This window comes from Aspergillus oryzae, chromosome 3 (genome assembly GCF_000184455.2).
Source record: "Aspergillus oryzae RIB40 DNA, chromosome 3".
NCBI lineage: Eukaryota > Fungi > Ascomycota > Eurotiomycetes > Eurotiales > Aspergillaceae > Aspergillus > Aspergillus oryzae.
The window spans coordinates 743978-771010 of NC_036437.1; the positions used below are offsets into that span (position 1 = coordinate 743978).

At 48.4% G+C, this 27033-nt stretch overlaps 12 protein-coding genes across 12 annotated transcripts; 8 read left to right on the top strand and 4 right to left on the bottom strand.

Annotated features, from left to right (window-relative positions):
- Window positions 1-72: 72 nt before the first annotated feature.
- On the top strand, window positions 73-1537 carry AO090023000290 (uncharacterized protein; the record flags this gene model as incomplete). Its single annotated transcript, XM_023235518.1, has 2 exons — window positions 73-258; window positions 329-1537. 2 exons carry the CDS (start codon window positions 73-75, stop codon window positions 1535-1537), a joined length of 1395 nt encoding a protein of 464 aa, XP_023090532.1.
- A 764-nt stretch (window positions 1538-2301) lies between these two features.
- Window positions 2302-4011, bottom strand: AO090023000291 (HET domain-containing protein; the record flags this gene model as incomplete). The annotated part of the gene is made up of 1 exon (XM_023235519.1): window positions 2302-4011. One exon carries the CDS (start codon window positions 4009-4011, stop codon window positions 2302-2304), a length of 1710 nt encoding a protein of 569 aa, XP_023090533.1.
- Window positions 4012-5111: 1100 nt separating this feature from the next.
- Window positions 5112-6474, bottom strand: AO090023000292 (TauD/TfdA family dioxygenase; the record flags this gene model as incomplete). Its single annotated transcript, XM_023235520.1, has 4 exons — window positions 5112-5259; window positions 5316-5606; window positions 5671-6160; window positions 6234-6474. The coding sequence occupies 4 exons, from the start codon at window positions 6472-6474 to the stop codon at window positions 5112-5114; spliced, it is 1170 nt and encodes a 389-aa protein (XP_023090534.1).
- A 449-nt stretch (window positions 6475-6923) lies between these two features.
- Window positions 6924-8353, top strand: AO090023000293 (TauD/TfdA family dioxygenase; the record flags this gene model as incomplete). Its single annotated transcript, XM_023235521.1, has 4 exons — window positions 6924-7179; window positions 7252-7738; window positions 7808-8101; window positions 8170-8353. 4 exons carry the CDS (start codon window positions 6924-6926, stop codon window positions 8351-8353), a joined length of 1221 nt encoding a protein of 406 aa, XP_023090535.1.
- A 493-nt stretch (window positions 8354-8846) lies between these two features.
- AO090023000294 (uncharacterized protein) lies at window positions 8847-9434 on the top strand (the record flags this gene model as incomplete). The annotated part of the gene is made up of 2 exons (XM_023235522.1): window positions 8847-9237; window positions 9313-9434. 2 exons carry the CDS (start codon window positions 8847-8849, stop codon window positions 9432-9434), a joined length of 513 nt encoding a protein of 170 aa, XP_023090536.1.
- A 78-nt stretch (window positions 9435-9512) lies between these two features.
- On the top strand, window positions 9513-10280 carry AO090023000295 (uncharacterized protein; the record flags this gene model as incomplete). Its single annotated transcript, XM_023235523.1, has 1 exon — window positions 9513-10280. The coding sequence occupies one exon, from the start codon at window positions 9513-9515 to the stop codon at window positions 10278-10280; it is 768 nt and encodes a 255-aa protein (XP_023090537.1).
- Window positions 10281-10348: 68 nt separating this feature from the next.
- On the top strand, window positions 10349-10985 carry AO090023000296 (uncharacterized protein; the record flags this gene model as incomplete). Its single annotated transcript, XM_023235524.1, has 3 exons — window positions 10349-10663; window positions 10695-10841; window positions 10923-10985. The coding sequence occupies 3 exons, from the start codon at window positions 10349-10351 to the stop codon at window positions 10983-10985; spliced, it is 525 nt and encodes a 174-aa protein (XP_023090538.1).
- A 370-nt stretch (window positions 10986-11355) lies between these two features.
- AO090023000297 (D-2-hydroxyacid dehydrogenase family protein) lies at window positions 11356-12384 on the top strand (the record flags this gene model as incomplete). The annotated part of the gene is made up of 1 exon (XM_001820811.1): window positions 11356-12384. The coding sequence occupies one exon, from the start codon at window positions 11356-11358 to the stop codon at window positions 12382-12384; it is 1029 nt and encodes a 342-aa protein (XP_001820863.1).
- Window positions 12385-12986: 602 nt separating this feature from the next.
- AO090023000298 (DUF3431 domain-containing protein) lies at window positions 12987-15086 on the bottom strand (the record flags this gene model as incomplete). The annotated part of the gene is made up of 2 exons (XM_023235525.1): window positions 12987-13126; window positions 14216-15086. 2 exons carry the CDS (start codon window positions 15084-15086, stop codon window positions 12987-12989), a joined length of 1011 nt encoding a protein of 336 aa, XP_023090539.1.
- Window positions 15087-17480: 2394 nt separating this feature from the next.
- Window positions 17481-18885, top strand: AO090023000299 (TauD/TfdA family dioxygenase; the record flags this gene model as incomplete). The annotated part of the gene is made up of 4 exons (XM_023235526.1): window positions 17481-17730; window positions 17797-18283; window positions 18362-18667; window positions 18726-18885. The coding sequence occupies 4 exons, from the start codon at window positions 17481-17483 to the stop codon at window positions 18883-18885; spliced, it is 1203 nt and encodes a 400-aa protein (XP_023090540.1).
- Window positions 18886-20225: 1340 nt separating this feature from the next.
- On the top strand, window positions 20226-21534 carry AO090023000300 (fungal specific transcription factor domain-containing protein; the record flags this gene model as incomplete). Its single annotated transcript, XM_023235527.1, has 3 exons — window positions 20226-20574; window positions 20783-21066; window positions 21124-21534. 3 exons carry the CDS (start codon window positions 20226-20228, stop codon window positions 21532-21534), a joined length of 1044 nt encoding a protein of 347 aa, XP_023090541.1.
- A 3179-nt stretch (window positions 21535-24713) lies between these two features.
- On the bottom strand, window positions 24714-26343 carry AO090023000302 (HAD family hydrolase; the record flags this gene model as incomplete). Its single annotated transcript, XM_023235528.1, has 3 exons — window positions 24714-25205; window positions 25291-25529; window positions 25602-26343. The coding sequence occupies 3 exons, from the start codon at window positions 26341-26343 to the stop codon at window positions 24714-24716; spliced, it is 1473 nt and encodes a 490-aa protein (XP_023090542.1).
- Window positions 26344-27033: the final 690 nt, after the last annotated feature.

Sequence of the window (27033 nt, forward strand, 5' to 3'; positions counted from 1 at the left end):
GGAAGTGTGGCGTCGAAATCGCCTCTATGAATGGGCCGACGATAAGCGGCTGCAGGAATTGCTGCTAAGGGAATGATACAGCTTCGATCGCAAATGGTTGTACAAAAAGGTTCAACAAAGTCAGCTTCTGAGGTTTGCGACCTGCTCGTGGGCTTGCTTCATGAGACCCAGCCCAGTGTACGTGGACAGAGCTGCAGAAAGCTTCTGTGCGCTAAACACCAATCGAGACTATATCACAATTGTGAGTTTTCATTAGAGGTACGTGTTCTTCAATGTTCTGCCGAACTTTGGCTTTTGGCTCAAATGCAATCTTCTAATTACTATCCAGCTAAGTGATGAAGGCCGGGAGAAGTTGATTAAGAATGAAATCGCGGAGTTGCTGTCCCAAACAAATACCACCGAGTTAGTCAGGATTTGCACTGGGCTCAACAATGGAGTAAAATGCGCATTCATCGCCGGGAAACATATCGAAAGCGATGCAACCATGGGTTGCGCTAAATATCAGGCGTGGCTATCTTTTGACAACGGGGAGAAATGGCTCCTCCAAATCCCCCGCACAGGCAACAGCGATGTACCTTCAGAACTAGTCGAATACCTCATTGCGAGTGAGTATGCAACCCTCAGATTTCTTGAACGGATGAAAATCCCAGCTCCACGTGCATTCATATATGGTCTTGCGTCTGACCCCTTCAACCGTGTCGGCGTCAGCTACATAGTAATGCAAGCCCTACCAGGAAGGCCTTTCCACGCCCACAAAGTCTCACCTTCGCAAAAAGCAAAGGTCCTCGAGCAAGTAGCGGAGATCATGCTCGAAATCCACGAGCATCCAGTACGCTCTGCAGGATCACCTGTGGAAGATAAAGGACAGATACAGATATCGACGTTGGCAAAAGATCGCTTCGTGGGCCTAAGCACATCCGGGCCTTGCACAACCCCCTTAGAGTATATCCTCGCCATCACAGGGCAGTACATGGACCTCATAGCTGACGGCCAGTTGCATCATAAGCATCCCTTGGAAGCGTTTCTGTTTTATCATTATCTCCATCACAATGGGGCAGCTATAGTAACTGCTGATATGCAGGGTTCCTTCTTTCTCAAGCATGTCGATGACAAGGGCAATCATCTGCTCGTCGACGAGGAGTTCAATGTCGTCGGTATCGTTAGCTGGCAATTTGCCCGTACCGTGCCTGCATCTGAAGCTTTTGGGGCGTCCTACCTTACTGCGGATCTCGCATCAATGTATTCATGTAATGGCAGCGTCACCAATGATGATCGACTACTTGCGAACGCTCTTAGGGAAAGGGGCGCATCTGATCTTGTTTCATATCCCGAGGGGAAGGACATTATGCGCCGGCTGCATCATGGCCTAGGTCGTGGCTCAACTACAGGTGAAGTCCGGTGTTTGTTGAAGGGAATGGTGAAGGCTGTGTCAGGTGAACAAATCGATGATATAGATCTGTGGATGGAAAGCCAGCGGGAGAGCTGCCGTCATGACTCTCGTCGGAGGGCTATTCACGGTCTGTGTGAAAGTATATGAAAGACCATAGCATCGTATGGTGGATAACCGAGTAGTAAACATAGAAAGAGCATAAACACTCTAAATGTTCAACCATGGCATGATCGAACACAATAAAAGCCAGTTACCTTGTCTTCAGAGTTCCAGTACATGGCCCATGTCACGGCTAACAGTGCTTGCCAGTTCGACAAAATGATCTTCGAGGTGTCGGTACAACGCCACTCCTCTCTGGATAGAGCAATTACCATCCCCAAAAATCAAGAACTACTTTATACATAAAAACAAACCAATAAAGCGTTTCAGGACTTGTATTCTCATCTGACTGACGGTGCAGGTATGTAGAAAGCCTAAACACCAATAACGCAATCTCATCATATCTCACTAACAAGCCACATAGCCAGTAACAAACCCCACTCACCATGACCAAACTCGCACGTAGCATGAGAAAATATTAAGCCTATCTTGGGGATAATTTCTCTCTCTAAACAACGAGATGTCCCTCTCTTCGTGATCTATCTTCAGCGGAGGAACGGATATATTCCAGTACTATATCACCGTCTTCAATAGTTCCTGAGTCAGACACTGACTCGAGCCGTTGTAGCATAGCCTTTACGTTTAGGTGAGATCTGTATCTCCATCTCGGCTGAACTCTCCTGGTTGATACAGATCATGTCAACGGGCTGGATTTAATAGTTTCAGATGTTGACAGGTACAACACGGACCTTGAAGGGCGACCCATGAGATGAATATAATATGGTAGGAACACACGCTATCAATACTTCCTATTACACCAGCTTGAGATCCATCACCCGGAATGCAGGTGTCAACTTCTTCTTCCCCTTCTCCTCCACCCAGTACCATTCGTTCTCTAGTCTCTTGGTGGGTACTGGGTAACCAATGCTCAATCTCCTATACTCTTCCGTCGTGTCCTGCCCTTCTCCCTCATCTAGACTACTAGTGTGCGTTCGGTAAGCAATGCCCAATCTCTCATACTCTTTCTCCTCTTCCTCCTCTGCTTCCACTCGCCGCACTATGAGCCATGATTCCCGAACGACAACCGTGCGATATGTAGGTCGGGTTGAGAACTGTCCTAATCGGATATAGTATGGCTGAGACAATGCTCCGTTCCAGTTGAAGACAGAAGACTCTAATTGGGAACGCTCAGTTGCGAACGGGACCACTTCCTGGGACCTATCCAAATGTAGCTCTGTGAAATAAGAACCAGAACCACGGTAAACTCCCCCTCTGATTTTCAACCATCCTCCAGTTATGATCGTAAATGGGTCATCAACGTTCCCTAGAGTTTTAATTCTACTATCCACGTAGTGGAGATCCCTGTCCTCTATGAAATTGCGCAACGAATACTGGAATTCATGGTCGGTTGAAGCCCAAGTCCAAGTCGGTCTGCGTCGGGCGTAAGGTCTGTTTGATAGTCGAGAAGGATCTTCTGTTCCATCGTTAGGCACTTCAAGCCAGCCTAACCCGAAACCCAAGTTCTTCGCCCATAGACCAGCAATGTACGGTATGCCTGTCCGTTCATGCAGAGATCTTGCAATTCCCGCTATAGCGATAAGTCGATCTTCCATCACAGTGAACTTTCTACTGGAGTATCCGAATCCGATGAGCCAGTTGTACCAGATGCGTTTTATCCAATCGGGAGAGATCTCTCGATCCATAGCCAGGGACAAAGTATCATGGGGTGTGACGAAAGGTAGACGATCCTCCATCTCATATACTTCTCGGCATTCCCAAACCAATTGGGAGTTTGTGAAATGAATCGTCCTTGGCGATAAAATTCTTTCCTGAAATACCCATCCACGCTGGCTCAGAGGACAGCCAACCAATAGGGCAGGCTCTCTAAGAGGGTCATCATCACTTAAAGTTGGAGCCCAAAGGATTAAGGTTGATGTCTCACGACTTATGACCCTGAGTTTGTTTGTGATCTCGATTAGAGTCCCTCCACCCAAACTGTCTTGCCTTATTCCAGCCCCGCGATAGCATCCTCCGTTACTATCCTCGCTGGCACTCGCTGCGATTGTGAGATATGAGCTGTCATATATATGGCCCATCTTCACCGATTCTTGAGCCCAATCATCCTGCGAGTCTTGGATGATGCACAACGCATCGATCCACAAGTATCGAATACCTAGTCGGCGGTTAATGCTGATAGCATCCCAGAAGTTTGCAGGTAGATCATCCAGGTTGATTTCTTTCATACGACTGGGAAGATTTCCTCTTGTTGTGATGCCATTGGCGTCAAGCCTTTTGCCCCAACAATGACTCAGAGTCATATATTTCGGGCAGACTGGCAGGTTTTCAACTAACCGCACATTGTGTCCGCATTCAATGTCATGGCTGTGATCGCCGCAAAATGCTCGAACGTCAATCAAACGAAAAGGAACTCCAGCGTCAACCATGCCATCTGGTTCTTTTTGGTCAAGCCCATCATCAACTGTTGTTCTTCTGAATAAAGCATGACGACGCGATCTGAACATGCTTATGGAACAGTTGTGATTCACCAAGCACTCTTGCAGGCAATTTTTGATGAACCTGAACGAGTCCTCCGACCGGGTTCCAGGCAAAGGAGAAGCGATTGCCGGGACACCGAACTTCTCAGCAGGGTCACCTGGAGAAGTTAGCTCGACTGGCTACTACTTGCTCGGGCCTGCAACCTACCCTTTCTCGTCAATACAAAGATCGGTTTCCAACGTTTTTTCAGAGAGTCGCATAAGTTTGGCGGAAACCCGGGAAGAATGGGTCCCTCAAGTCTTAATATATGTCTTTGTTTGGAAGAATCGAGGAGAAAGCAAAGCCGGCACCCTTGTGTTCTCTGGTCGTGCTCATACCCTTTCCTTAGGTTTTCGATGGTGATATTCTGGCAGTGTTGACATAGATCCCCTGGTACTCGCTCGGGATTGGCGTTTTCATTAGTTGTCTGCATCCTATTGTGTATATCCAAAGGCTGCGCTATACCTCGGTTAGACTATAATATAAGATTGTTGTTCCGCTTGTGGGCTGCACGCTCAAAACGGAATCAAGCAACTAGCAGGGTCCAAGATGCGGTATTTGACTTTACAGAGAGAGAAACTTCTATCGCCATGAGTCAAAGAGGGGGCAGTGATGGATGTCATTTCACATTTGATGTTGTTGACGTGGCTCGCCTAATAATAGCGTTCTGCGGGATTGCCGTAGCTTCAGCCTCACGAGACGCACTACGCTCATGCGCATTATCTCGAAACTGAGGCTTCCAAAAAAATAAAATAAATAAAATAAAGTCCTGAGTACGCCCACCAGGCACGAATCCAGTCCTCGCCTCACTGGCCTAAGCCTATTGCAGTAGTGCCTTGATTTATCATCTCGATTGCCGGACGCTCCGCAGGTTAAGATTGCATGGTTTGCTTTCGCGGAGCCTACATCAGGACCGTATATCCGGCCTGCGCCCCGCAATAGTGGCTGAAATCTCTAGTATTCTACAGTCTACGGCTGGTATTCCGGTTGTGACGACCTACGAGGTGCCCGGTTGGAGCGAGAGTGTATGTTGACCAAAGATAAACGAGGGCTAATCATGTAGTAACTGTGACGTGCTTCCATTCTACTATACAGTCGTGTAGGGGTATGGTGGAAATACTTGCGGCCCTCGCGATTGGTCTTTGCTATAAATAGCATCCAATTTGTGCTGAAGCAGTTTTGGGGTCGGCCACGCGTTATCAGGATCCCTCAGCCATAGTCGTAAGAGGTGTCGTCTGCCATATATTTTTAGTGGACCTGCGGGACATTGCTTCGGACATAGGGAACTTACTTCCGTTGAGGTCCATCTTTATAGCCTCTTCTAGCATGTAGGATACTCCAATTATTGAAGAACTGCATGTCTCCCTTCTGCAGCTTCATCGATATGTGGAACCTTTCTGCTAAGAAGTGCAGGGCATCAAGAGCCTCGGCCTGTCTCACAGAAAGCAGTCTCGTGCGCTTGAGGTCGCCATAGCCTGCTAGCCATCTTCTGGAAAAATTGATCAACAGTCTTTCCGGTGTTCCCGAACAATTCTGGTAGTGTATCAGAGGCCGGTAGAGAAAAGGATCCTCCTTTTTGGACCTAGAACAAGAGTGTCAAACAGCCTTATCTCGCATAGAGATATATCCGGCATGGTTGTACGAACCTTGGGATAGGCCAGTCGCTGGCCAAAACCTGAATGATATCAGGCCTAGTTCTCGCAAGCTCATTATAGACTCTCCAACCGCTGGCTAATTGGCTCTCACCCCCTTCGGCCGGTTCGCCTAATGCGAAAAGAGATACTATGTCTCCATCGTCTGTGTGGAATGGCATATCTTCGTTAGTATAACCTGCAACCCTGACAGAGAGTGTTGGGTCAGAAGGAGGCCTCATATCGGTAATGTGCGTAACAACAACGTCTACAGGAGATACATTATACTGGTAGCCCTGACGGCCACGCATGCGGCCTATATGAGATGAGATGCCAACATATATTATCATATTCTCTTCTGCCGAATACCGATCAACGGGAATACCCCTGACCAGGGAGAATCCAGTGCCTTTGTGGATATTATCCGATACACCGCGTAGGACAGAATGTAGCGATGGTAGGGGGAAAGTGGCAGGGCTAAGAAGCTCCAATGGCTGCCCTAGAGCTGTGACGATGAAATTTCAGCCTCCTTCCCATTGTAAACCAAATAGACATGATCGGGGCAGAAGCCTATTTACCCTTGAAATGCTGCAGCGCATCGTCGATTTCCTTCAGCTGGGAATCATCCAACTTTAATATGTAGTCGTCCTCGTAGGACGAAATACTCTCCCTGTCCCAAGCCATTTTTGAGGATAAGTAGATTGGGAATCCCTCTGGTAGAACAGCTTCTTCGATTTCATGTTGTGGAACCGATCGTGCTCGGGCTTCGTATTCCGTACGGTCTGGAAAATAGGGGAAACTATCAACGTACTGATCCATATTGTACGCTTGCGTCTAACAGACAAGAAAAATGTTGGCCGCCTATCGCAAAATAAACTCTCATGCCCTAGGTGAGAGTAGAAGCCTACAATGCCACAATATGCGTCATTTAGCTGGGGTCCACCCCTCTATTTGTAGGGCAACATATAAATAATCATCCACCTACCCCTCACATAGGGTGCATTTCGCACGGTACATTGCGAGGAGCTACTACGATTCGCTGCCTTTCTATCAACCGTCGTCCCCTGTCTATCTCTATGGTCGCATCTCAACCCATGGTGGGGCCGGAGGGTGACCAATTCGGTAAAGATCCGACCACGTCGAAGAACGTATCATCTCATTGACACCAGTATGGGTAGCTTTAAGATATATAGCCTGTTAATCTCCTTAAGTATTTTTCTGTCACCAACATCCTCTGCTGTTAGATCACAATTCAATTTTTGTCGGTAATGGCTTCAGGAATTCAACAGGTCTCTTATCATTTAAATCGCAATGATTATCACTCTCGCATATTCAATCACGCACAACGACGATCTATAGGCACGAGCCTTCCTCCTGGATTTCCCAAGAGGCTGGAATCCAAGATGGCTTGGGAAGCAAAGGATATTTCCCTGGACCACGCTCTCGGTGGTGGGACTCCATACTTGTTGATTCTGCAGGGCCCGCAGTTGGCCGAGATTGATGCAGCGCTGAAACACTTTCAATGTCAGTAGGCCACAGCCGTACTACACAGTATGATTCTTCCCACATCGATCAAAGCTGACTGCTCCACTTCAGGTTTGGCTCAGCCAATGGAAGCTCTTAATCCGTCAACCTTTCCTCTGCCGGGTTTGTCTTTGATTCTCCGGTCTGTATCGAGCAATCTACATTCGGGCTATGGCTTTACTCTCATTCGTGGAGTCCCAGTGGAACGCTATACCCGCGAAGAGAACATGATCATTTATGTCGGAATCTCATCCCACATCGGCGCCATGCGAGGCCGCCAAGACCATCAATTTAAGGGCCAACCAGCGGATGTCATGCTGGCCCATATCACCGACATGCGACGTCCAGACGGTGAGCAAAATTACGCCCTGGCAGCGTATACCGACAGCGAAGTGGTATTCCACACCGATGTAGGGGATATAGTGTCCCTCTTTGTGCTTAGCGAGCCAGCAAATGGCGGTGAAAGTCTGCTTGCGAGTGGATGGACAGTGTACAATGCACTGGCTGAGAACCGCCCGGATCTAGTCCGCGTTTTGGCAGAAGACTGGCCGATCCCAAGGTGTGTGGATACTATGGAGAAAACTCCCCATATGGAATTTAATGACACGCTTTGACTAACGTACACTAGTGCACAGGAACCTGGTCTCATTAAGTATAGACCGCTACTATTTTATCAGCCTGCCAGCGGTTCAACTCCCGAACGTGTGATTTTGCAATTCTCGCGGCGCTCATTCTCTGGGTTTGGAGCCCACTCCCAGCTGAACAGGCTCTCTCCTGCCCAGGTGGAGGCGCTGGATGCTCTCCACTTTTTGGCAGAGAAGTTCCATGTGGCAATGGACCTGAAAAGGGGCGATATGCAATTCATCAATAACCTTAGTATGATCCATGCTCGAAATAGCTATGTAGATGGTCCAGGAAGTCGGTAAGTTCGCACCTGCGTCCTGATATGTTTATATAAATAATACTCTGGCTAAGTGACGGCATATCCAGACGCCACCTGCTGCGCCTATGGCTTCGTGATTCCGAAAACGGGTGGGCCACGCCTGATGCGCTGCGCAGTCGTGCAGATCGGCTTTATGACGAAAAATTCCGACGCGGACCGCAGATTTTTCCCGTGGATGCGATCCCTAGATCGGTGGGGAAGGTCAGGGTTGGAACCACCCAAAACTCGTAAAAAGAAAAGTACAACCAACCACCACCACAGGGATCAGCACGATCCCATCTTTTCGCATTCTACCATCGTAATAGTATCGAATTAAAGTTTTCAGTACTATACTCACCGCTACCTACAATGCAGATCTTCAAGGAACAGGTCATATTCCTGGACAACTACCGGACTCGGCCGGATCCATGGAGAATGGACCTCGCTTACTCCGTTACTTGCAAATTTATAGAGGCCACTGTCCCTATTGTTGCACGTTCTAGATAATCAGGGTTTGTGCAAAATTCTAAGAGAAATTGAAGTAGCTAGTGTGGCGACTATCAACTAACGGGGCTTTGCAATTAGAGAGGTTGCATACCCCGGAGCTCTTCAGTAGTACTGATTCTAGCGTAATTGTTCCCAAGCGGGACCAGTCAAGGTATTTAAGGACAACCGAAAGATTACAGTCGGGCCGATAGAACTTTGATCGTGTGAAGCTCCGCTGCTCACAATTTCGACAGAGAATATGACAGCCCTCACCAGGCACGACCAAGCTCTGTTTGAGACAACGAGACGAGTTCTCGCCGAAGTAGTCAATGAAGGACTGGTTCGTGCGAAGGTCGAAGTTACTGCACCTGAAGGACCAGGTACACTTTGCTTACTGAGTCCTCAAGATGTCAGCTGGGTTAAGGTCGGGGTCACACCCGGCACTGTTATTGAGATGAAAGAGGATCGTGTGGTTTCTGTGATACGGCCAGAGAGCCTACAGCCGCCTGTAATTGTCGGGGAAACTGGAAATCAAGAGCTGGATCCGGGCGCAATATTCGCCGTGCTAAGTGCATTACTTAAGGATGTTGCCGATGGGACGGTCCTGGAGGCTATTGTTCGAGAGCTACGCAACTCGGCGACGAACCAAGGTAGGAGCATCAACATGTTGGACCTCCACCCGTCGTACTAAGGATAACTCAGAAAAATGGCTGGAAATCAGCCAGGATCAACCCGTCTTCGGCTTGGGGGATACATCTGCGAAGTGGGAACGGGCATTGATAAATGGCCATCCGAGTCACCCAGTATGACTCCCCAGATTGTAGTCTACGTGCTGTGTTGGGGCTAACCTCAGTATTAACAGTACCATCGATTATGCTATGCTCAAGAGCCCTTGAAGCCCGTCGGCCCTGGAGATATTCCTGGGATGCTCACGCCGACTCTGGCGTTTGTTTCCGTGCCATGCGACAATCTCCGTATAACGGGTCACTTTGAGCGAGAATTGCAACCTCTACTGAAGCGGCTAGACATTCCACAGACAACCAGTGATCGAGTCATCGTCCCTTGCCTCGCTCAACAGCTGCCCTCCATTCTCCAGAGATTCCCTGATGTTGTCATTCTCAAACTTGCGGCAGACTGCGCCGATGCCCAAGCATCTATGCGGACTATCACCATCCGGCCAGAGCTAGGATTCAAATACCACCTGAAGCTCTCATTGGCTTGTCATATCACCGGTGCTCTGCGAACAATCACACCTTGGACAGCCTGTGGTGGCCCAGTTCAAACGGAACTCCTGGAGAAGTTCCTTCCAGACGACCTCTGGGTATTCAGAGAGGTAGCAGCTGTCTCAGGCAGTCAAAAAGATTTCAACGAGGCGCGCCACCTGGCTTGTATCCTGCGGGATACCTTGGAGAGCAGAGCACAAGCAAATGATGAAGTTCTTATCATGGCTATGGCATTGACCCAGAAGCCCTATGGAGACAGTCGTACATATGCGGAGATTTTGTACAACCTGGAGACGGTCGTCCAGAAGAAGGAATGGTTCCAGAGGTATGTCGACCCTAATACTAGTTGTTCATCTATGGAATGCAGGCTAATTGCTAGAACAAAAGATATATTACAGTCCTATTCAGCCTTGTGCTCCCTCCACTGGTTCAGTATGGAATCGGGCTGGAAGGCCACGGGCAGAACCTAGTGGTTCGTGTTTGCCGCCAGACGGGACAAATAAAGGGATTCGCTGTGCGTGACTTTGGAGGTGTCAGAATGCATGTCCCAACATTGAACAATCACGGTGTGAAATTCGACTCATTGCCACCTGGAGGAGCGACTCTGACAGATAATTTGGACAATGTCTGGAGCAAGGTCCATCATTCACTCCTCCAGAATCATGTCGGGTTCCTCCTTGTAGCATTGGGATTGGAGAACCATGGCGGATGGGCAATCACCCTAGAAACGCTATCGACAGTTTTGGGGGGTGGTCAAGACTCACCTGGAGCAAAGCTACTTGAGTATTTCACCAAGGATACAATGCCATTCAAGTGCTTCCTGAGGATGAGAATGGAAAGCAAATATCGCGATGTAAGTTTTCTCAAGGACATAGGCTTTCTAGGACTGTCAGAACCAAGAACTGACCTTTCCTTACATTACAGTACATCGAGAGGGAAGTGCCGAATGTGATACTCATGAACTCTCCGCGGTGGAAGTCTATAATAGAGACTTATCAGCCCTCGTTGCACGCGACTTGACAAAGCCATTTGTAAGTAAACTAGAATTCGTGCCCTCCTGTTTCTCCGTTAGCATGTCCTTTCGTTCTTGTCATAAAGTAGACTTCGGATAGCTTCTGAGCGAGGAATCAAGTGTGCATACACAGGTCATCCCACGATTGCCAGTGCTAATATAGTAATATACTAAAAGAGCGCTTACACTGACCTGCAATCATAACTAAGTCTAGCCAATTATAATTATTAGTATAAAGGATGACTAAGCCATTCAAGGATGCTAAATGTCAAGCAAGACTGGTAAATTTCGGGAATTTCATGAAATCTTGAAATTCCAATCCCATCCCTAGTATGTAATAATGAATATCGCGGAAATGCGGGGGATAAACCAATCGTCATATGTGGGGTCAATGACTCTTTCGGATCCTCCGATCGGCTATATTCTCTGCCGGGGATATCTTTTCTTCAACATCTACCCACGCGAAGATTTAACCTAACATACTACGCAAAGCTATAATCCTATCAGACCTCACCTGCCCCACGATTACCAAAATGTCGCAACCCAAACTCGCAATCCTAGACGACTACCAGAATATCTCTCCAGCCCACTTTGCCCATCTGGAAGACCGCATCTCAATCTCCTACTTCCCGGAAACGCTCAACCCACGCGATGAACGTCAACGTGCGCTCCTGATCGAGCGCCTCCAGCCCTTCGACGTGATTCTCGCCATGCGCGAACGCACTCCATTCCCCAAAGAAACTCTCTCCGCGCTCCCGAACTTGAAACTCCTCCTGACTACGGGCACTCGCAATCTCGCCCTGGACGTGCAATACTGTGCTTCGCGCGGAATTCCCGTCGCCGGAACCGGGGGCCGACCGGCGGGGGTCCACTCTACGGTGCAACATACTTGGGCTTTGATCCTGGGGTTGGCGCGACATGTTGCGCGGGATGATGCGGCTGTTAAACGGGGAGAATGGCAGGGGTCGCTCGGTATGACACTTGCAGGGAAGACATTGGGATTGCTGGGATTGGGAAAGCTAGGTTCGCAGGTTGGGCGGATAGCGGTTGTGGCTTTCGATATGAAGGTGATTGCGTGGTCCACGAATCTGACGCAGGAGAAGGCGGACGAACAGGCTGCGGCCTTGGGGTTGCCAGCGGGTAGTTTCCAAGCTGTTCGGGACAAGGCTGAATTTTTCCGCAGCGCGGATGTGGTGAGTCTTCATAGTGTGTTGTCGGAGCGAAGCCGGGGCATCGTCGGTGCTGCAGAGTTGGAGGTCATGAAGCCGACGGCGATCTTGGTGAATACGTCGCGGGGACCGTTGGTGGAGGAGAAGGCATTGTTGGAGACGCTGAATGCGGGACGCATCCGTGGGGCGGCCCTGGATGTTTTCGAGCCCGAGCCTCTGCCTAAGGATAGCCCCTGGCGGACCACGGCGTGGGGTCAAGACGGACGGAGTGAGGTGGTGTTGTCACCGCATATGGGATATGGGGATGAACAGATTCACGGGTGGTATGATGAGGTGGCCAGTAATCTGGAGAGGTGGTTGAATGGAGAGGAATTGAACACGCGCATGAATTGACAGGGCGCAATCACCATTTTGGTCGCAGAAGATCGAGGATGGTATGCGGGACAATTAGAGAGGCTAAAGCCTTAGAAGGACAAGTTGCATACATAAGCGTGTGATGTCGTGCATGTGATCCGGGCGTGTAACCTTTTTGGTTAAGGTGTGCTTCACCGAGACCCAATCTGTCCTTAGAGCCACTTTTCTCCTGTTCAAATGAAGCTTAATTAAAAGACTCATTCCGTTGTGTTCTGCGTTTCATGTGGATTTCGTCATAGTGGGGGGATCTCTGTGGACCAGGAATCGAGTTGTGTTCTGTACCTCGGATCCTGTGTCAGCCCAAAACCATCCAGACACTCGTCGAAAGAGTTGAATCAAGTACACCAGCCTTGAGGATTCATAAGGAAGAAGCCATGATTCATGCAGATACGGTCATGTGAATCGCAAAGCCGTGACAAAACACGTGGTCTGCAAGGTTAAAAGTCACTGACACTGGGACGATTACATAAGACAACCTCGGATGAACCGAGGCACCGCTGGAACTGTAATCGAACTATCAATCAATCAGTCAATCGGAGACACCAGGGCAACCCGACCAACTACCCCCAACCCTAATCTTATTACAACTCATTTAAACCCGCATATCGGCATTTAGCCTCGACACGTAGTTGCCCAAGCCACGCCATGCATAGATTAGGTACGACTGAGGCCTGAGACATGGCCCCACTCATCTCCATTCCATCTCTCCGCAAGCAGGATCCTCGGTACAAGGGAAGGAAGTCACGGCTGAATGCGGGAATCTATAAAGATGAAGCAGGATCTCGATGACATCCCACTTTCCCCGCCCTCACCACTACATCTCTGACTACCTTTCCTCCCTCCCTCCGAAATCACTCAATTACTCCTCCAATTCATCCCAATTGAACCATATATATCCATCTACAATCATCCAAGATGGCTCCAATCGCTGTTCAACCTACCACAGCCACCGCATCCACCACTACCACAGCTGTCCTCCCTACCTCCATTGAGACACCTCCAACTCACCCAGATATACTCCGAGTCGATCGTGGCACGAAGGCCTTTTCGTCCAGCGCCGTGTCCCTCGTCTCACTGCCCGCCGGCTCTCTCTTCGCCAAGATTACCACAGCCACTCCCTCCAAGAAAGCATACACCTCCGTACAGACCGGCGCCAACAGCCACATCGAGCTGAACTCCGACCTCGTCTACTGCAACCACTCATGCAACCCATCGCTGAACTTCGACATGGGCAAGATGGAGGTCCGAGTTGTCGATGATCGCGACCTGAAGGTGGGCGACCAGCTCACATTCTTCTATCCCAGCAGTGAGTGGGATATGGACCAGCCTTTCCAGTGCAACTGTGGTGCTGGAGAGGGCGTTTGCAAGGGAGTGATCGACGGGGCGAAGAGGATGGACCGGAAGGATTTGGAGGGATACTGGTTAAACGACCACATCAAGGAATTATTGCAGGAGAGGGACTCTTCGTAAACTAGAACCATGTGTGATGAAAATGAAAGGGGTAGACTGGGGTGGAAGTTGTATACTTACGGACGTTAGATACCAGATGATAGACCTAAATCTCAAATCTTTAGATGAAAACTCTCAAGCTTATATTACTCCGAATATGGTATTGAGAATACTATACAATGTCATTAATCATTTCATTGACTCGTAAGTGCGGTGGCCTTAATCTCATCCATCCTCTGCTGTAAAGCAGCCATCTTATTCCGCATCGAATTGACCTTATCATCCAGTGAGGTATGTTCCATCTCCGCATGTAATCTCCTCACCTCATCCTGAGCCCTAAAGAACTCCTCATATTCCTCACTTCCCAGGCATACACCATACCCCTCACAATGACAGACCTGCTCATTCGGACAAACTTCAGCTTGCCCCGTAAAGATCCACTGCCATAAGTACTCCCACACCCGTCCAGACAAATTATCATCCAGATCCGTCTCAATCAACCACCTCCGATACGCGACGTAGTTCATCAACGGCACCCGACGAATCACCTCCGCACTAACCGCAAACTGACTGCAACACGGCTGCGCCAGCACAGCCGGCATACGCTCCTCCGGAAACAGCGTCTTCCAGGACTCCCCGATGACCGCTGCTTCGGGCACATCGGGGTTATACTTCCCACCTGCGAGAGTGGGTCGAATCTGAGCCGGACAGCCGGGGTCATGTTGGCATCGCAAGTTCGTATATCCGTTTTTGTAAACGTAGTCGTTCCGTAGACGACGAACCATCAGCGCCGAGTCCATGTTCATGAGATCGTTGTTGTGCCAGGAGATTTGGTCCGCGTGCATGAAGATCGTCACGTCGCTGAGCTGGAAGTAATGTTCGATGATGTATGTCAGATATACCATGACCTCGTGGCCCTTGTTCATCGGCACGGTTAACGTAGTACCACTGGCAGTCGTGTTCGGCGCGTCGACTGTGTACACCGCGCTGTTTAATAGATTGTCCTCCTGCAGGAGTGTATCCACCCAGTTCGTGTCCGCATCTTGCGTCTTAGCGATGACCAACGTACGCTCATTCGTCCTTTCCACGGGTCTCGGCACCGTAACCAGACGATAGATATTCCCACCGCGCCGATGCGCAAAGAAGAATAAATAAAGCGAGCCGAAGATCAAAACCGACGTCGCCGCGCTGATGACCCAAGCCCGAGTCCGGCGCATCCGAATCATCCACATAGTGAGGAGAAGCAATAGGGGAGTTTCACTATCCCCCCGTCGTCCGTTTTGCGTAGTCGTTTCCGGCCTGTCATTTTTCTTTCAGCCTCTTTGGACGGGGCATTGCGCGGCCGGAAGCTAATAAGGGATTTGCGTCAATGGCTGAGTATTGGGCGTTGGCTGCGATCGGCACATAGCCCCGTTTGCTGGTCAGCGCCATGGCTGTTGATCAGCGGCTCCTTAGTTTTGGGAGTTGGGCGTCGTGAGGAATGTTGTTGGTTCGGCTTTGGAAAAGGTGGAGATCTCCCTAATTCGCTTGCCCGGTGCATACGTAAACCTCTTCCGGGATCGCATGCTTTAGTGCTGGGGTCGAAAATACCGGGCTTTTTGCTGGGGGCCTGATGGATTCCTTCAGAGTCTTTGTCTTACTCAGAGTATTCAGATTATGTATATTAACGTGTTTGTGAGTAGGCAACAGTGTGGCTAAAAATATACGTGAGATATGTATGCCATTTCCTGAAGTATGGAAGTTCCATACACAACAAACTGTTATCATTCCCGATCTAATCAAATCAGATCATATCATATCATATCACATCGACAAACCCACCTTAAGTAGTAATCTCTGACTCAGTGACCAAGTCCATGATCGGAACCCGTAACTTCACACTTGTATCTTGGCCAGCATTCCATCTCCCCATTCTCTTCTTCCCTTCCGCATGTTCCTGCGAGACAACTTTCCCGATCACAACACAAGCCAACAGCCACGGCTCCAGATTAATATCATCTATCACGACTCGTTCAAAGCGCCAGGGCTGAGAGATCCGATCTTTGATATTTTCGATTGCATTTTTGACATGATATTTAGTTGCCCGGAGAGACTTTGTGTTCTGCACTGCTGTGATCTTGGGGGTGATTAGTAGAGCGTAGTGATAGCTCTCGGGGTATTTGGGCCGTGCGTAGAGGGCAAGTAGAAGGCGTGGTTTGTTTCGCTGGGATGTCGTCTCGTATTTATCCCGTATGCACTCTGGGTTGATATTGATGCTGGGGTTGTTTGCTTCGACTGTTCGTTGCCCAGCTGACGCGGCTTTTGTTTTGGGTTATTCTTGGTTCTTTGTTAAGTTCCCTGTCAGTGCTGTTTAGTTCAGGCGGGGCGTCCAGTCCCTTATACTTTTTCAAGTTGATACCTCTACATGTCCCTTGTAAATGCACCTCTTACCTTTTATTAAATCCCAACATACTCTATAAACATTACCCATTATAGATATTCCTAACCTATTCAATTAAATGTTGTCTCATACCATCATGGATGGGCGGGTAGATTTCAGCTATGACGAATACGGCTAGATAGCCATCTATTCCAGTACCCTATTGGCCCTGGATTAAACTGACCCCACTTATTGTGTCAGGGGAAGCCCGCGATTCTATTTTATAGCGACCTCTAACGCAGGTTTTCTTGTTACCTTTCCAAATATCAATCGCGATCATGCCCTCCCTCTCCTCAGCGAAGATATAATGCATTCCGCTGCGTAGGAGCGGGAGGCTAATACTCTATTAGCTAGGTTATCCCCACGATCGGACCGCTTCTTTGGTTATCTTAACCGTAAAAATGCCTGGATGAAAGCGATTGTTGTTTGTGATCTAGGTCTAAGCTCTCTCAACGGGTGTTATGTGGTAGATATGAGAGATTGGTTTTGTGGAAGTTTCAATCTCTCTATCCCAGTGATCATTGAAGGGTAGAAGGGCAGACAGCAACCTGGACATTACATTTTACTCCGATCTTCTCTTGTATATTGCATCGGCGCGAAATTCAAATGTGGGAATGGCAACGAGAAAATCCGATCTGAAGCTGGTACGTATGTATGTACTCCGTAAGCAAAACACCTGTTTCTATCGACATGGCCAGGGTTACCTGTCCTGCCACATGACCAAATTTGTTGTAACAACGCCATTACGTGATACCTCTTGACAAGAGCACAGTCCTTGCACATCAAAGGTCCTAGTCAGATGGCGATATCACGTAGCCATGGATATCATGCGCTATACATCGGGTGGGCATGGGTGGGGCTCAGAGTCCGAGATTGATGCCGTTGACTACGCCGATAGCTACGCCGATAACTACCCCGATTGACGACGTACGGACTATACACCGGCTCACTTCCCTTGACTACAGTACCGAAATTTGACGATTGACGATCAAAAAAAGGAATGAGGGTCCCCACTGGCGGCGTAGAATAACGATTCCACAATTTGATTATAGAATTGCGACATCAGAATTGTGTGGTCAGTAGATGTAATGGAGATTTGAATCTTGAGTATAAAAGTGGCTAGCGAGGGAAGACCTACAAACAGACTATCGATCCAAGGTCAGGACCCCATTGTGCTTTATCTCTACAACTTCTCCATTGATTAAAAATGGCCGTGCCTCGTCTGAGCGGTCACCCTGAAATCGGCTACATGCCGGACTATGATAGCTATCTAGCGCGCGGGAAGCGAAGACAGGAGACGGAGACTCTCGACAAGAATGTTCCGGAAGGATTTCCCTCTCAATTAAACGGCAGTCTTGTATGGGATCCCAGGTCACTGGCCAATACCTACGACTGGAACTACCATCTCACTGCCGAGGAGCTTGACGAGATCAACAATGCCCTCCGACACTTCAAATGTATGATTGAGCGCAGACGATTTTGACAACGGAAATGTTTTTACTGATTCATAGATTCCTCGGCAGCGCTCAATAAGCCAATGGGCGAACTCTCCCCGGCCACATTTCCCTTGCCCAAGTTACACAGAGCATTACGCGAAATCTCCCATGAAGTTCACAATGGGCATGGTTTCAAGGTCCTTCGTGGTCTACCAGTGGACAAGTACACTCGGGAGGAGAACGTTATCATTTACGCCGGCTTGTCGTCTCATGTGGCACCTATCCGTGGTCGCCAAGACAGTACATGGCAAGGCAAGCCTGCGGATGTCCTTGTGGCCCATGTCAAGGATCTCAGTCACGGCCGCGACAGCCAGGACATTCCCGGCCCGGTGGTCACCGCAGATAAGCAGGTATTCCACACTGATGCTGGCGACATTATTGCACTGTTCTGTCTGAGTGAAGGCGAATCAGGCGGCGAAAGCTTTCTTGCCAGTACCTGCCACGTGTATAACATCCTTGCTGCTAGGCGCCCGGACCTGATCAGAACCCTTTCTGAGCCTTGGCCTTTTGATGAGTGAGTCTTACTATTGATTTATAAGCCATCTTTGATTCAATTGCACAAAGGGGCTAAATGATAATATTCGATATCTAGCTTCGCCCCAACTGGTGATGTCTACAAACTGCGACCACTACTCTACTACCAGCCCTCTACCGAGACCGACCCCGAGCGGCTTATCATCCAATATTCACGAAGAAACTTGACAGGCTATCGGGACTGCAAGCGGTCGGCGAAGATTCCACCGCTTACGGAAGCACAGGCAGAGGCGTTAGATGCTGTTCATTTTACCGCTGAGGAAAATTCCATCTCATTGGACTTTCACAAAGGAGACATCCAGTTCGCTAATAACTTGAGTATTCTACATGCCCGAGCAGCCTTTACTGACTCCATCGAGAAGCAGTGAGTATTATACAAATAAAAAACCACATCGTTCGGGGAATGCAAAGCTAATTGATAGACGTCACCTTCTCCGACTTTGGTTGCGGGATCCTGAATATGAGTGGAGAAAACCCAAAGATTTACAGGAGCGATTCGATCGGGTTTATGCAGGCGTTACTATTGAGAGTTCAGTATTCCCCCTGGAAGCTACTATTCGCAGCAGCAATGTTGCTACATAGTAGTTGCGATAGGGGCTATGCGGATCTGGGTGACCTATGTAGACCATCTCAATTATCAAAGTGGAGGTATGCTGTTCTGTATTTCTCGGGTCGACCCTCTATTTTCTACTACCGTAAATATTGTCTATTAAGTGGGAGCTCCGTTCCAATACCTCTTTGAACTCTACATACAGTACCGTGAAGTGGCTCTGGCTGTAATCCAGGCCCTAACTTGATGCTCTCGGCGGGGCGTCGAGCTCGGAGTAAAGCGAGTAAAAGCCGGAGTCGGCGTGTTCGAAGAGAAAAAGCGGGTCGATGTGGAGAAGCCCATATTCCTTTCCAAAACGGAGCTGAGAATAGAATTCTACTCCTACGCCGACCGCAATTTACTATTCCTATGCCAACTCCGAGTGTCAATCGCTTGGCGTCAAAGTCCAGGAAGCTTCCGGCATGTGAACCATGTCGGGCAATGAAACTGAGGTGCGATCATGGAAGGCCAAGTTGTTCCAGGTGCAGAACAAGAGGTCTGGCTGATGGCTGTGTATACCGGACTAGACCTTTCAAACGACGTTTGACCCGGAGCTTGAGTGGACAGGCGGAAGGGACTTCAAGGGCACAAAGTAGCTATGTCAGGGAAGATTCAACCATCAGGTCCAGAGAAGATGACGCAGCCTCTGTTCCGTCAAATGCTTCGGTTTCTACAGCCACGGCAATTCCCTTCGTTCAGTATCCCAACCCGGGCTACTTAGGCTCGTTTAGCCATACGACACTTTTCGACCAGCTGCCACCTCAGAATAATGCCGAGCCTGGCACCGAGAGTCAACAAAGCGAGGATGGTCGAAGCGCCCCGAACAAGTGCGTGATCGATGACATCTGCATTAATAAGGGCGCAGAGCTAATTCTTGGGCTGCATCGCGAATTTTCTATCCGGTCACTTGCCCATCTCTTCCAGAAATGGGTTTCAACGGGGGCAAACCTCGCGTTAGCTGGCCCTTTGACTGGATCTTGTGCGTCGGCAGTTGACTACACTCTCGCACAGTGCGATGGAAAATACCCAACCGCTCGTGCTATATCGAAACGTCTCTTTCATAATTCTTGCCAGCCGATCCTTTCCAATCCGGAAACGGCTATCAGCGAATACTGCACCTTTTTTTCTGGAGCGAATGCTCGATGGGAAGCTTTTGGCATATTCTTCGTTGCCATCTGCCGCGCCTCCGTAGATATTCCTTATGCAGAGCCACTGTATGATTCTGAGCAACCGCGCCGTCGACTCCAAAAGCTTGCGCTTTCCTACTCGGATCAATGTTTAGAGCTTTGCCTACCACTGGATTGTATGAACGATCTCCAACTTCTTTTACAGTATGAGAATTTCATCTCTCATTCACAGGTGGATGGTGATCAGAGTAAGAGATCTCCGTCTGATCCGCGTTCGACTTGTGGTACTGACGAGCATTCCAGGTTATCTCTCTTGGCGGAAACTGGGAGATGTCGCAGCCTCACTTTACGCTCTCGGCTACCACCAACAACAAACAGAGTCATTCCGTACGGCCCCTAGTTTCCTGCGAGATCTTCGTCAGACAGCCTTCTGTCGGACCTACTCCGCTGATAAAAACGTTTCCATATTTCTGGGCCGACCGCCTCGTATCTTACGGAAATTTTGCTACTTCCACCTTCCAGGCACCCTTGCGCAGCCCAACCAGAAAGCTGGTCGTAAGCCTGCCGTCTGGGACCCTTCCGAGAAGCCGAGCTTTGCGACGGACTCAAAATGGGCTGCTCTATGCGGCATATTGAAGGAAGACATATTGGATCTCTTCGCTGAAGAAAGCTATGAGGAAAGAGCTCGACAAGGGCAGTATGTTCCATTCAGACCTACCTGTTATAGGCTAATCGCTAATTCGTTCATCCTTAAGACTCATAGACGCCGATGCTCGTGCTCAATGGGATGCCCTCCCGGAGAGCTACCGCCTCGAAGGAAGCCTCAAGACATGCAATCGGCCGCCAGTGGAGCGTGACTTCATGGTCAACATGAAACTGAACTATCTTCACGTTCACTTCCTCTTGCGGCGGGCTTTGCTCCGGCCAATGTCCATGGGCCCGGCTCCGGAATTGTTCAATATCTCTAAAGACATGCTTGGCCTTGTGGTCGAGACGATTCTACTTAAGGACCAGATAGTCAATTCCGGTACATCGTTAGTCTGGAAGGTATGCCAGGAATCTTGGGATATGGGCAGGGCTTACTGATTGATTTTTAAAATTCAGGTCGTGTACTACGGGTTGTCAGCGGCTGGACTGGTCTCTCTTCACCTTGCTAACCAATCATATGCCAATGAGATGCTCGAGATGGACATTTCCAAGATATTCCAGGACCTAAGTATCCTCGTGGGAGAGATCATAAGTGGAACATTGGTATATGTCGACTCGCCCAATTACGCCTTACTCTCTGAGGCAAGTCAAACAATCAAAAGTCTGCTCGACCGAATGATTTTGCCTCTGCAGATCTCGCAAAGGATGGGGACCACATCTGGGAATCGATCCGCGGCGCTGCCAGGCTCCGAACCTATGGGAACTTTGAACGATGGAGGCTTGGATCTATGGTATGACAGCAATTTTCAGGATTTTGAAATGAGCTTCTGGCACCATCTCGCTGGTCATCCATTTCTTCATGGTTAGGGATTCGATGCATGTCAGAAAACGAGCCTCTGGGGTAGACAGTATAAATGCTTTTCGACTCTGCAATCTCGAATAGAGCGTATTCTTTCAGTACCCAACAAGCCTTGTGATTGTTTAGATATTGTATGACTTTAAACTGCTAATTGATTTCACAAATGTGGAGGAGCCAGGGAAGTATCTGAGATTGATAAACCATAGCGACTTCATCCGACACAGGCAAGTACGGTTCTTCACGACGCTAAGCTTGTGTTGCAACATCAGGGAGGGCGATGTTCATGATCACGGATCCCTTGGGATCTCCATCCGCCTTGTCACTGGCTCTTGAAGTTGATCCTCTTCAAAAGACGGTCAGTACTCGACAGGATGTTTACAAACTATACCGGAGGGGCTTGGTGTGCTTGTAGATAATACGAGGCGATGGCGTGAAGGAGAGGATGAATTGCTCATCTGCTGGACGCCTGAATGGGTGCTTCGAGTTTGGGGGAAGCGGGACTGTGGCTCATTTGGACGGAGTAGTTGCATCGGGGTGTCGGGGTAGTAGTCGTTCGGAGTGGATTTATCATCCCGAAAACCAAGTTACATACGTACTATGGAATCGTCAGCTCTCTGTATCCAACCAGATTTCCTGGACTTGCATCTATATCGCTTCCCTAAGGTTCCGTGCTACCATCCGACGTCAAACCCTGGAGCATCTGCTTCCTTTCAAGAATTTCTTGTACCCCATGTGCCGGGCATTAGCGGTCGGGTGGAACCACAGTCAATGACTTGCTCAGAATGGTATCAAAATTCGAAAGCTTTACATACTATCATTCATACATTTCAGGCTACTCAAGCCAGCCACAAGGCGGCGTGTCGACCTCGTCTCAAGTTCACAGTTGGGCTTGATGTTGCTGTTTCGCTCCCCAGCTTTCTTCCATGAAGCACAAGGGTCAAACGGAGATAACCAGATGCATATTATGGTCTCTTTGTGTCACGAATACGCATCCCACGTTAGACCCCTCAGGATATTTAATCCTGTGAAAACTAGACCTACAGTACGTAATTCGGATCCCGGTTGTTTGTGAGCCACACCTAATTAACCCTCCAGAGTACCCTCCAGGGTGCTTTAGAGGATAGGAACAGAACAAGATCAATATCCTATAACAAGAATCATTGACAAGGAATACCCATATAGCTATATTGTTTTCACCTTATATCAAAGGCCTCTTTCCGTTTTACTTTCATATGCTAGTATAAAAGCTTCAATTCTCGCGCCCGTGGAGAGATATAGTGAAAAATTAATAAAATGATGGACTCTAAGCAATCCCAGTTTAAAGCGCTGATGGTCAGCCTAGTGACAAATGACCCGCCAAGCGAAAGCAATCTCAAATATGCTTAATGCTTGATCTACCTATCTCCAATCACCAATCTAACATTCCAAACGACGTCTATCCAACAAGATATCCCTAATCCACCCTCTACCAAACCAAACCATATAAACACACTACACACACACCAATAACCTCCGCAATCTGTCTATCCAGCAGAACCTCAAACCCCATCTCACCCCTGCGCCTTCACCCAAGCATCCCCCCCAGAAACAACCGTACTGATCACCATCGTCACCCCAATCATCAAGTCACTAACTTGCATCCAGCCGACAAACACCCCCGGAATCAGGAGGTCGCATCCGTCGACCACGATGCGCTTCATAAGAGCTGTTCTCTGGGCCTTGGTTTGGGAATCGTCGGTATTGGATACCGTCTTCTCGGCGTTCTTCTTCTTGTTCTTTTTCTCGTCGCTGCCCGTCTTGCTACTGGCAGATGAGGAAGAAGTGGATAGTAAACCCCAAACAGCACCGATGACGGATAATGCAAGAGAGTAGAACCAGAATTTGAACGCTTCGACCAGGACAGGTGTATTCCAGGCGACGGGGTGGACGCCCAATGCGTGGAGCTGGTATCTTATTAACCTGTGTGTCTAACCAGGTATCTCTTTGACGCCTTGACAAGGGATCAAGACAAGGGATCAAGAAAGAATCGAAGAAAAGAAGAAAAGCAAAACTCACAATAGTCAAATCCTCCAAAACAAGATACAACCCCAAACAACTCCACCTCCCAATCTCAATCAAGGTCATAAACAACCCCTGACCCTGCGCCCCGCCAAGCAGTCCATAAACCTGACTAAAGCAATCGATGAACGCGAAGAAACGGAAAAACCGTCTCGCTGTTCAATTATCCCATCGTGAATTAACAATGTATTACTCGATTTGTTTTTTTCGTAGAGGCTTGTGGGACTTACTCAGCGCTATTTGCGATCTAGCAGTTTGCCATTGTGCGGTTGTGGTTGATCCAGGTGTGATGTCGAGTTCTATGGCGAGTTGGGCGAGGGATTGGATGAGACGGCAGGTCTTCTCGAGACCTGCGGTTGTGCGGGTGAAATTGGCGAATTGGCGGAGGAGGTTTGGTTTGGGTTTCTGGATGAGGGTTTTCACTGTCATTTTCTTTTTCCTTTCCCTTCTTTTTTCTTCTTCTTTGCTTTTCTTCTCTATGAGTTCTTCAATTGGGTTGTGGAGGTACATAAATGTATACCTGAAAAACGGGGTAGTTTGGGTTATTTCTACCGGGGTTGACGCTAAATCTTATAGGCGATAAGATGAGGATAGCTGTTCTTATTGGTAATCACGGCCGGGCTTCCGAGCCGTGTTTCCACTGCCGAGCGGCATTAGATCCAGGCGGGTAAGTTAGCGCATTTGACCTATCTCTTTGCATTCTTTGGAAGACAACTGTTGCTCTTTCGGGCTGGTTGAGTTAAAATTCATTTCGATCATTTCAAAGATAGATACCAATTTCATGGGTTATAACTTGTTAGTAGGTTCTATGCTTGGATGGTGTAAACTAAATAATATAGTTTCTGATTTCTTTGTTTATCTGGGGATATATATCTGGCGCGGACGGTATGTATTATCCCCTTCCATACTATTGAACATATTTTATCGGCACGGGGCTGTTAATTCTGCGTCCACCTATAACGGATGATATAACCTGTAAATCCGAAAGAGGGTATGTAGCGTTCGCTCTACAAAGATAATTAGTAAGACACATAGCCACCATAAAACAGGCTATCACTTAAGAGTATCAAGCCTCTACATATTGGCAAAAGACAAGCACCCTCCAAGCCAGTGTATCTATGAAAACGTCCTAACTGCCTCGACACATTTCAACCGCCTTGACCACAAAAGCAGTTGTAAGGCCCCGATTGCCAATGCTCACTTTGGACAAACCATACCGGGTGAATGGACAATGTTCCCACGAGCCATCTTCACACTGCATCGAGAGCAACTCTCGGAGATCGACTTCAACTTGAGACACACCAACGGACAAACAGGTCAAGATCCGCATAGCGAGTGATAGAGGATCTGCTTTGACCTGAAGACGTTCCTTGAGACGATCTATAAGCAACGTTTCCAGCGGCCGAAGTGCCAGTACCCCTGTTGAGAATCGACAAAGTTGACCGACGAAGTATAGGAAGCTTTCGGGACTTGTGTAGTAACGTGTACCGTTTATATATGCCCGATGAGCGAGGACGTCGTACACCCACTGAAGAGTCAAAGGGAGCGCAATGCCCCGGCCGTAGGTGCAAAAGAGACGAAGGACATTGACGCAGACTACTGGATCGATCCGTTCTCGGGTCTGGTCAAAGTATGTCTATATAGTTGCTTAGTGGACTTTTCTTTTGCAATGCAAGAGTAGGTGGATTAAAGAGTTCAGAACTAACTGTTACGATTTCATCAGCGTTGACTAGCCCCAAAATCTGGTCGAGTAACAAATTTGCAGTTTTTGTGTCTGTAGGTAGAGTCATCAAGGCAAGAGATGTTGTGTCAACATCATCTGGGAATGTCTCTGTCGTGAGAATAGGGTTTCCTAGCAGGTTAACATCACATAGTACGTTAGTCCACGGTTTCAGTGTTCTCGATTGTACGTTGCTTCCATACCTTGGAAGAAATTCCAGCTCTTCTGGTGATATTCAAGAGATACCAGACTCCTTACCAGTACAGGATCAGCATTTGGCTTCAACTTGACAAAGACGACCGACATACTTATCACCAGTCGCTTCTAGAATGAGCAACTGTGAGAAATTTTCCCGAACAATTTGATCGGTTTCAGTGATGCTATGGAACTCTCCAGCATTGCGCCGTAAGAATTCCCTACCCCTCTCTACAGGGTCAAATATTAGGTTCCTAAGCTGTCGACCGAGTTCAGCAGCATTCGTATAGGCAATCCCGTGTATGCCAATGGACTGCGCAGAGATCACATTTTCCAGCTGATCATCGACAAAGATGACGTTTTCCGGTGGCGTGTCAATCTCCCGCAAGACTTTGTTATAGAATGAGAGCTCTGGTTTCCTTGTCCCGTAGCATCCAGATGGGAACACCCGGTCAAAACTGCACATCCCGCGATGATCAAGGAGCAGAGCCGCATAATCTGGTTGGGAGATGTTCGACATAGCGAAGATAGCAATATGGTTAGCCCCAGCTCTGATCTCAGATATAATGTTCATGATAGCGGTATCAGTGACAAGGGATTCCCGTGCTTGTCTAACGGTATGTGCAATGTCGGCAGAGTCAATGCCAAAATCCTCGGCCAACCTCTGGTAGCAACCATTTTCGCTGAGATTTCCGCGCTCATAATCTGACCATGTCTGCGATGTGAGCATTCTCTTAAAGATCTGGGCCGATATCACAGTGTCTTCCGGGAGGTCCCATGTTAAAATGACACCGCCTAGGTCAAAGATAATTGCTTGGTATTGGGACGATTTCCATCGAGTCATCTTGGTGCCACAGAGAAAAAAAAGATGAAGACGAGCACTAGACTAGGAATTATCACATATGACATCCTCCGTCTTCCTGCTCCAGGAACATCTTTATAGGAGCATACGTCGTCATTTTAGCGAGTGATTCTACACGGAAAGCTTGCAGCCAAACTTTATCAAGCGACTATCATACTTTAGTATCCTCGCGAACACAACCAGAGATAAACCGAGAAACGCCGTTCGGGGACCGGTGGCAAATGCCTCAATCGGGGCGTCCCTTACAGCAACATTGGGATATGGTTTTGTTGCGAAGGACTCTAAATTTGAATTGGGCCGCTAGTAGTGGTCATATATACATCTCACATTCTGGAAAATACTGCGCCGCGCAACCGAAGGATAGCCTATGCACAAGAGGTATACTACACTTCGAACCGAACTCAGTAGATCACTGCCTAAAATACTCTTCCCAGGTTGCTATATGCAAAGCTTTGAAAACTATATACTGAGAATGTATTCGAAAGCGTACATGTTGTGATGAGGAAAACCTGCAAAATATTGTTATACTGCTATATATAGTTTATGGCCAGCACACTGCCGCTCAGCGTCAGACTAAGTTAACAAGCTAGAGTTAGTGCGAATGACCTATCCCTGGTAAACAGTAGTCTTGAAGATAGCCCTATCAAAGCCTGTAAGTTATTCAAGATCAAT